The following is a 10,034-nucleotide window of genomic DNA, read 5'->3' on the forward strand; positions in this document are numbered from 1 at the left end:
GGTTCCCGGCGGCGATCTTCCGACGCTCAAGTCAGGCAAGTGGACAACAAAGAAGTGGCTCTCAATATCGGAGAATGCGTACCTCCGGTGAAGTGTGAGGCCCTTTATATAGGGCTGTGAAGAGGCTCACACACACATACCGAGGCGAGTACGTGTCCTCAACCCATACCTCAGCATGGGCTTGTCAGAAGAGCTTACCTGACACCATACTGCTACGGTCCGAGCACGTCTCCGATGGGACAACGGAACCCTCTGTCATAAGATCCTGCGTATGGCCTAATCGTCGGACATGCTCGCTGTCAGAAGATGTTCCCTTGTCCTTTTCTCCTTTTACCCCATGCCGAGCGTCCGGCCAGTCGACATGTTCCCTCATGTCCAACCGGTTGTATGTGCTGGTCCGCTCGGAAGATTCCCGGTCGTGTGCTCCGTGGACTGTTCGCAGTGTTGCTATTATATGTCTTCGGCCGAGCGATCTACCCGATCGGCCCGGCAACCTTGTTCCTCATGAGCGTCGGAGACCCGACTCCCCGTCGGGCTGTTTTTAATTCTGCTGAGACCCCCTTCTGCCGACCGGCCTTCCCTTCTCCGGTCGACCGTTTAACCCTTTGATTTCCACGTGACGATGACTTCCCCCAGAGGGGGTCCATGTTCTTACCGCCAGATCACTCCCCATGACAAATTCATTTTTGACGACATGAATACATTAAAAAGACTTATATTAATATATTAATTTTGATTTAAAATAATTTGTATTAATCAGTTAATTTCTTGAGAATGTAAATGAAGCATACTGAATTTTTTTAGCGAATAAAATAAAATTTTAGATATATATCAAAAGAGAGGAGTATAATGAGAGTGATATTACTTTTGGAATTATAAAAATTAAATACGTGATAATATTAAAACTTTCTCACGTGGATCAATAAAATGCGAAAAGAATAAGAAAACGGAAACGGTGGATTGAGTTCACCCTATTCTAAGTGACTCGAAAATCTGTTAGAGAGTATCACTTTATCTTTAATCACCTTATTATATATCTTTTTTGTTTGTAAGTCTTTTCTAAATGACACGAAGGGGGACAAATAACAAAATTAACTTATAACCGACCATCCAATAATTAGAGATAGAAGAAATTTTTTATCTCTATTTTATTATTTATAACAAATCTGTCATCCTCTAAACTACTACTACTGGATACCCCTTGAAAGACATCAATGGATGCTTACTAGCTCTTTTTAATTGACACACTTAACACCTCTATTTATTTGACTTGCATTTTAAAATTAATCTAAATAATTAAATTTAATTATTGAAATTAGTTCCCATATATCAATCTCTTAATTCTGGATACCTTTCATTACATAATGAAAGTATCTTTGTCTGCGATTACTACAACATCCAACTCAGCAAGAGTTCATGAACTCTAAAAGGATACTAGTGAAGCATGAAAACGAAATGTCAAACACAAGCAAATAAGCACTACTAAAAGTAAATTCCACTATCAGTCTGACTATTTCATGTCATCCTGGCGCGACTCAGAGGAATAACCCAGGTGTTGAATGCCCTCCCTCTCTGTGTTCTAGTTAGAGATGAGGTGTAGTTGTATGGTGCCTTGGTTCGTCGGAATTATCTAGGACAAGCTCCTCCAAAGATGCTCTAGATGAGCAACGAGACAGGGTTCCAGATTCAATTGTATTGGTCTCGTCGGTCTCGTCTATGGTTGATCCCAGTGAGCAAGTTGATGTAATGGTTCCCGTTCGATAAAGCATTGGGTCACGCTTCGACTTCTCTTCTATGGTTGATCCCAGTGAGCAAGTTGATGTTATGGTTCCCGCTCGATAAAGCATTGGGTCACGCTGTGACTTCTCTTTCACTCTCCTACACCAGCTATGAAGAGACTCCCTTACTCTCTCAGCAAGCAGAGACTTCTTGAATTTGGATCCCATCTGTACTTGCAACAGATATGCAGTTAGATCGCAGTGGAGGTAGTATTACAAGTGGCAAGTAGCGTAGGTTTATAGAATCTCTCAAATTTAAATTTAAAGAAATAGCAATTTGAAGTTGCAACATGTATGTGCTCGAGTGTGTGTAGTCTTCCTGGAGCATTAGCACCAAACAAACACTAACTTTACAATGCCGGTTGACATCAATGCTGAATAAAGGAGGAAGAAATCCTAAAGTTTTAGGAAAACCTGACCTGAGAAATTATCACATTAAGTGGTAATGTGCTGTAGCTGCACCAAAACTGAACTAGTAGCCTGCAAGATGAACCATCTCAGGCAAATCAAAGGCAAACTACATGCCGTAGATGCATCTGCATAACATAAGATTCATTCAAGATGTTCATGGGAGCTACTGCATGCATTGATAATTCAGTGTCAAATTTCTGTAACTTTGTATAATTGTTTTGGAGAAAAATAAATTTTCAAGTAATTCTCACAGTTGATCATTATAACAATTGGTTTCGTGGCTCAACTTTGTATTTCTACAAAGTTTAGTTGCATTGAATACGACAGTTACATCGCTTGCAAGTTAGTTGGTATTGGCAATGTCCATAGACGCAGTCAGTTTGAAAAAGAGGTTCACGTCGTACCCCTTCACCAAAAATAATCCTAGTGAACTGCAGCACAGCTATATTTAAGAACAGAACTTAACCTCATTGAAACATTGGTTGCAAATTGGCTTATTGTTGCAAAATGACCTAAATTAGTTATATTTCTTGTATACCCTCATTGAAATATTGAGTTGTTAATGAGATGGAATCCATTTCAAGAACTCCTAAATACCATTCAAGATGCGACTACAAAAGCAAAAATATCAGAGTTCCCAGTTATATACAAGTGACTATTTGAATCCTTCCCTGACATAGATGATAGAGCACTCCTAAGAGCAATAGCAATATTCAGATCAAGGGGTCACTGCACCTTATCTATAATTTTTAGTTCTACCTTCTCAAAATTTCCATCTCTTTCATTACCCATATTTCAACTACCCTTCTTTTCTTGCTAATCTCAACTTAGAATATGTACTTTAGACCTCGTTTGGAACTTTCATCAAATAAAAATATATGATTGAGATATAGGAAGATACCTTGGCTAAATAACCTATATTTTGGAAAAGAAATGTGCAGAATGTTACGAAAGAGTTAAATGAGTAATCAGCTTGAAAGCTGAAAGAAAAAAAAGGCATCCCTCCTAACAACCACTTAGCAACAGCATGAACCACTTTGTTAAACTACCTTTTAACAAAACACCAAATCCACAAAATAATCTTTGCCTAACACCCCCCCGGTATCCTTAACTAAAGCTTCATTAAACCAAGCTAGAACATTTCAATTTTCACAGTCAACAGCAAGCAGAGAATTACAGAAAACCTCAAAACAGATGTTGGTACCACAGTTGAAAATTAATAACATGTTTAGGGTATTTATTGCATAATCAACATACTTACCCTGAAATCAAGCGAATAACAATCATATAATGGTTGTTCATGAAACATGATTGTGAACTTAAATCCCACTGCAAAAGGAGTTTCCATGTTAGTAATTTGGTGAGAATGACTAGCATAAAAGTGCAAGAAGCTATGTTCAAATACAATTATCAGCACAACAAAGAATCTGAGGAGACAACATAATGAAGAGTTGACTTCTGTTCCTTAATAAAACATATAGATAAGAAAAATGTCATATACGAACCTTTCAATTATTGTTGCATAATATGGCAATTTGAAACCAGAATCCATCAATTTTTTATGGCATGTGCTGACCGATACTTGGGCAAGTTGATTATGAAAACAAAAAACCTCGTCTCAACCATTTGGGATTAACCACATGGAACTTATCTCACCATTAAGCTCATGTAAAGGTCATAATACCTATGCCATTTTGTTCTCTTTTATTATATCAACAAGAGTTTTCTTTGATCACCTCTTAAACAAGTTAGAAATACATACTACATAAGACACAATAAGTTAGACAATATATTTTCTATCTCCTTACAACTCTAGAAAATACCCAAAGGACATACATATTCTATTTACAACAGTTGTAACCCAAAGATTCTACATATGTACGAGTAACTTCAATTAGACAAATAAACGACAAATATATATGAAGGTCGTGCTATAAAAAATTATTTAGAGATGTCCAGAAAAGTCAAAACCCATTTTTAGACTAGTTAAATAAAATACATTTACTGACATCTTACCAAAGACCAGATGAATGTTGCCATCTCGAAAGCATTCTGAAAGATTTTTTTTAAAAAAATGTTAGAAAACAGAAACAGAAAATACAAGCAACAATGTTTGATTCACCTGAAAGGAAATGAATTGTATCAACCACAATAGTATTTCAGGTTTGCCAAACCAAAAGAGATCATCACGTGGCTTTAGCTGTGTTCCAATGCATGGATCTGTTGCCCCAGCAACATCGAGAGCTAATTGAGCAACAACTTGTTCAAGTTTGGTTCCCACTAACATTGCCAACTGTGTAATGTCAAAGAATGGAAGCTACAAATGGGATACAAAGTAGAAAAAACATTCATATTTTGAGATTAGAAAAGAACATGGAAATGCTTACTATGGCAGGGATGAAAGATAACCAGAAGTAGATATTAACCCCTGCAAAATTGAAGACATCAAAGATGTTGTAGAAAAAAAGAAAGGTGTAAGGAACTTATTAAAAAACAATTCTTGCCATGAATGTTCACAAGAATACACAATATTGCATATGCCCAAAGTGGCCAGCTGCAACACAAACAAACAAAAGAACTCCAATTAGAACAGCTAATCCAGGTTTGTTAAACTTCATCAAAATGGAATTGATATTGTGCTAATTTTAAGACAAGATGTAATTAGAAAAAAAAAGAGTAAGAAGTAGAGGTGTCAAACAGGCCACGCATAGCGTGGCACTGGCCTAAGCCCAAGTTGGGCAGTATCTTGCTATGCCCAAGGCCACACCCATTATCCAAATAACCCTTCTTTTTATTAACAATCAATTAAGAGGATGTTTTAGCTCTTTTAAAATATTAATCCTATTTTTCCTTTCTTCAATTACTCATCTCATTCTCTGTATAAAAATTATGAAAGAAAAATATCATATTACTTATGCTAATGGAATAACTATTACATAGGTATATATAGGACTTTAGAGTTAATCCTAACCTAAAACACAAACCGCTCCATCAATAACCATATTAATACTAATAGTTCTAACACTCCTCAAGCAAGAGCATAGATATTTTCTATGCCCAACTTATACATGAACTAGAGATACCCTAATAACAAGACTATAAATTGCACCAAATAACGAAATAAAAATATGACACTTGCATTCAGGTGAAACAAAACTAGGCGATAGGATTGCAAGCATAAGCTACCAATGGGTATGCCCACATTCTCTTTGATCAAAGGATTTAGGATAAAAGCCTCTCCTCAAGGACAACCTCTGTGAAAAATCTTTTATAACCTTAAACAGGTTGCCATATAGAAATTATGGAAAGGAAATATTATACAAATAATTAGTATACGGCTATATAAGCCTCTGGTCATGGCCTAAACTAAAAAATACTTGAGTGGGATTCTCACATTCTGCAATTCAACTGGAGCTAACTTCATGGAGGTTAGAGCCCCGAGATTGCAACACATCTTATGGCTGCACATATTCTTTTGTCCCGTCTTAAAGTTGAACTAAGCATCTCTTATCTAGCTATCTAGATGGCAGCTTTATGGGGGCAATATATCTTCTAGACCAGGTTGGAGCTGAACCAACAACATCCAAACACTCGACAGTTAAAGTTCCATACATCAGCAAGCATTCATAGAAAAAACATTTCTTCAACATTCGACAGTTAAAGATTAGAATATGTATCCATTAATTAACATGTTCATATTATAAATATATTTAGAATTATAAAAAAAAATTACAGCATAAATCATTAAAAATAATAAAATGGTTTTATGTTATTATATTTTTACGTATTTTGTTTCTTCTCAAACCCATAAGTCCCTGGTACAGCCCAATGACATCTCTAGTAAGAAATCCTAGATATTGTAAAGAATATAAATGTCAGATGCAATTAATAGAACAGTATAGAAAAGGCTCAAAGTGAGAGATGGGCAGATATAGAACTTAGATGCTAGTCAAGATCCTAGAAAGTATATGAATATCTTCAAAGAAGTAACTACTATGTGCTTCCTGAACCTAAAATTTAAAAGAATACCAGTAATGGCACTCATCTAAGAGACAGTATTACAAAGAACAAAAAAAGATGAGGGCACAAGGAAAGAGCACATCAACCTAATCAGTTTTTACTTTGTTAAAAGAGTACATCAACCTGATCAAATTTGTAGTGAGAACAACCATACACATCAAAAAATTTGAACACATCAGGACATTAAAAAGTCATGGAGAGGATCTGGTCAAGTAATTAATCTGCCCATATTCTCTACGACTACTAACTATGCCAAGAAATTTAGTAAAAAGGATGTCAACATCAGTGTCTCATCGTGTAAATAACACACAGTGTCCATATAAGAAATGAAATTTACTGCCATTAAATCATTATACCTCCCTTAAAATGTATCTATCAATATAGATTGGAAAGACAAATTGAGAATATATCTAGAATCAGAGTAACTAGAGGCTTTCTAGTAATGCTAGGATTTAATGGACCAGTTGATAGTCACACATAGAAACACAGCTATTATGTCAAAGTAATAGCAGTGCCAAACTATATCAAATTACTTGTAAGTACCTGATACCAACACTTCGATAAAACTCATCTTCCATGCTCCGGACCATATATTTGTGAAAATTATAAGAAAGTGGCAATTTGTGATTCTGCAATGCGAAATAGAAGAAATATGTTAGCTAGATCAAACTAATGCAGTGCGCCCCTCAAAGAAAATTAATATAGTCCATGAATCATTCAGTAGCCATGGTAATGTGGTGTAAGAGATTGATCGGCAAAAAGAGAAGTTGCATGCCACAGGTATGTAGGAAAGGCTTGTGAAAAAGGTAATGCATCAGCAGCTGTAGATGAAAGTTTCAAATGAGATACTTACAGTGATGAAGCCTAATCGCAGTGCTAGGTAGTCTGACTTTGCTATAGAACCCTTGAATTGGCGAATGAAACAAAGCTACAAGGAAGTCGACAACATCAGAACTCAGAATCATGTTTGACACTGCTTACGATGTAAATCACCATTAGTAACTGGTTGGTCAAATAAAGATCTTTCAGCTCAAAATATGTTGCTACAGTCCATTCTTTCCCTAACAACCAGTGTATTTGTCATATGGTTTGTTGAAAGGCCAACCTGGCTATTTGAATTTTACACATCAAATGTTTCTGGCATCTGCAAAGCCTCACTGTTTGGTAAGTTAATATGACACATTAGTATCATTTTTTAAACAAAGATTATGAATTGGTTAGAGTGATACACGCTGGCTTTAATCTTTTTCTCATTGGAAGTGTTGTAGAGTGGAATTTGATGAGTTCAAGTAGTTGGTCACTTCATAACCTTATTATAATTGTTTATTCTACTACCATTGGAAAATAGAAACGATGATGGCACACATGCTTCGACGAGGGTAAAGATCTGTATTCTCCAGAAACTAGATTTGTCAACAAAGTCATATTGGTAAGTATCTTAAATGCATAAAGTTACAAAACTGCTGATTTGCAATCTATACATTTTTCATTTTAACTTCAGGTACATACTATATAAGAGTGCAGGCAACTTGGTATATAGTAGTCATAATTAATAATACGCCTTAAGCACTAGTAAATATTTTCTTAGCATACCCTCAAGCATGTCATAAGTAGATAAAACAAAATTGATAATCATATAGATGAAGCTCGATATCTTTTTCTTACTATTGGTAATATAGAGATTCAATGTGAACCTTAATCATCACTGGAAAACAATAACAAATTAAAAGGAAGTTGCAATAAGTTTTGAAATAACCTTAATAGCTTATTTCTAAGTATTGTTTAAGTAACCAGATGGACCAGTGTAATTCACCAACTTCATAACAGCATAGAAATAGGCCAAGCATATCCAAATAGTTAGAATACACAGCTGGTTTACTGTCAGTGTATAGAACAAGCATCTCCAACCCCTATCAATTGAGCAGGTAAATAGTCATTGTCCAAATAAATATATTATTACAAGATAGAGGCAGCAAGTTCACTAAACCACATCAACTTTAAGTTTTGAGAATACATTCTCTAAGAAAACGAGAGGATAAAGCATTAAATGTAGTTTGAATCAAATCTCACCATCCAAATAAGAATCTTGTTCTTGCTCCATGGATGTGATGCATGATGAAATACAAATGTACTCTGTCGCTTCATCATATTTCTTCTCCTTGCTTCAATGAAAAAAGAAGCAGAATTCATTTAGATAGCCAAACATATAGCTCTGACAATGATTATTTGAAGAGGAAAAAAAAGGTGAAATAGCTGAAAGTTACATTGCCTTCTCATGCTGGTAGGTTGAATACTAAAACTATTCACAAAGTAGAACCAATTCATTAGCATATCAACCTCAACCACTAGATAAAAATGCTTGTCTAACTTAGTAGCTCACCCATCTAACATATAAACCCAGCTATTAGCTAACAATTCACCAAGTGCAAGTAAATTAAGATGTCATAATCTTCTCACTTAAGCCTTGATGTCCCAATGAAATCTCATCCTTTACAACATCTGATACCAATTATCATAACCCACTCAAATAAGGAAACTAAAAGTTAACAGGTTCTTTCGACTCCAAGTTGATAGTAGCTCATTTATGTAAGTTCATAAATCTCCTTTCTCAGCCCAAGATCCAAATGTGAATAATCACCTACAAAAAAAGAAAATTAATTTACAAGCATTGTGAGTTTACCTTGCAAATCCTCAGTAAAAAGTGGATATGCTTGGATCTCCCACTTCCTCCAGCTATAAATCTTCAACTCCAAATGCATACTGATTTACCACTAGTACATATGACATGCTTGAAGGAGAGAGTACACAAAAAAGCAACGGTACCTTGATCATAGACAAAACAACGGTGACGAAGCTGTACAAAACATGAGTGATTCCAAGAATGAACAGGAAGCGGTGAAGCTGCTCCAATCCTTCAAACGAGACGAAGGGCTCATAACCCTGAAGACGAAGATCCATCAACCAGAATTCAAAGCAACGAACCAAGCATCTCCTAATCATAGCTCACTTCCTGACAATGGTTCGCAGGTGCTTCAAGTAAAGGGTCCCCAGTAATAACAACAGCCGAACGGTTCTGATCCGAGCTGCCATCAGTAGCCGCCAAAAGATCGTCAAAATCGGCCTCGGAGCAAATGTAGAAGCGGCTGCTGAAGAGAGACGACGGGACGCAAATATCTGATATCCACCTCGCTGTCTGGCTCAGCATTAACGAGATGAGCCCCAGCAACATGAGCTCTTCAATTAAAAAAAAAACACGACTTTTGCTCACAAAAGCATAAAAAAAAAATCTTTTATTATGGAATAGAAATGGAAAAACCGCGAGACTTTATGCAATCACCTTCACGGATCTTCTCGAGGGCGGCGAGCATGGCCTTCCGCTTCGTCTTCCTCAACCACTGCGGAGCGCAAGAACGCATCAGAAGAAACGAACAATGGGTAGAATAGTGATCTTCTTGTGACGTGTAGAGGACGGAGAGAGAGAGAGAGAAAAAAAATAATTACCTTTCCGAACCGGTAGATTGATCGCTCAACGACGAAGCAAACGGCGACCATGACGGTGGTGACAGTGGCGACGGACCACGTCGGGGTCTCGGCGAGAGATCTTCCATCGCCCATATCCCTTCCTCCTCTCTCTCGCTCTTTGCTCGACCAATCCCGATCTCGCCATGTCTTGAAGCGGGTCGAGTGATGCGAGGAGAAAGTTTTTTTTTTCACTCTTTTTTAATTGCGGCGCATTTCGGGAATTCAGTGGAGGAAAGCGAACGGGTGGAGGACCTCCGAGTCTCCGACATCCCCGTTCGCACAAGGTTGAAGGAAATAAATGAC

General features: G+C 36.8%; 1 protein-coding gene across 2 annotated transcripts; it reads right to left on the reverse strand.

Annotated features, from left to right (window-relative positions):
* Positions 1 to 1,301: 1,301 nt before the first annotated feature.
* On the reverse strand, positions 1,302 to 10,034 carry LOC122022030 (MLO-like protein 4). 2 transcript variants are annotated; one of them, XM_042580187.1, is made up of 15 exons: positions 9,711 to 10,034; positions 9,547 to 9,604; positions 9,217 to 9,443; positions 9,033 to 9,149; positions 8,890 to 8,950; positions 8,280 to 8,371; positions 7,063 to 7,137; positions 6,753 to 6,838; positions 4,694 to 4,743; positions 4,577 to 4,617; positions 4,312 to 4,482; positions 4,206 to 4,241; positions 3,451 to 3,518; positions 2,198 to 2,258; positions 1,302 to 1,946 (listed from the first exon to the last, which is right to left on the reverse strand). In XM_042580187.1, exons 1-15 carry the CDS (start codon positions 9,822 to 9,824, stop codon positions 1,584 to 1,586), a joined length of 1,620 nt encoding a protein of 539 aa, XP_042436121.1. In that variant the 5' UTR covers positions 9,825 to 10,034; the 3' UTR covers positions 1,302 to 1,583. The 2 variants fall into 2 exon arrangements, with proteins under 2 accessions (XP_042436121.1, XP_042436122.1); XM_042580188.1 differs by lacking the exon at positions 7,063 to 7,137.

Source organism: Zingiber officinale, chromosome 1A (assembly GCF_018446385.1).
Source record: "Zingiber officinale cultivar Zhangliang chromosome 1A, Zo_v1.1, whole genome shotgun sequence".
NCBI lineage: Eukaryota > Viridiplantae > Streptophyta > Magnoliopsida > Zingiberales > Zingiberaceae > Zingiber > Zingiber officinale.

Coding starts and splice junctions, on each gene's coding strand:
- LOC122022030 (XM_042580187.1), bottom strand. CDS start 9,824: ATGGGCGATGGAAGATCTCTCGCCGAGACCCCGACGTGGTCCGTCGCC. Junction 9,605..9,710: donor CAATCTACCGGTTCGGAAAG/GTAATTATTTTT, acceptor TGCGCTCCGCAG/TGGTTGAGGAAGACGAAGCG. Junction 4,744..6,752: donor TATCGAAGTGTTGGTATCAG/GTACTTACAAGT, acceptor TTTGTGTTGCAG/CTGGCCACTTTGGGCATATG.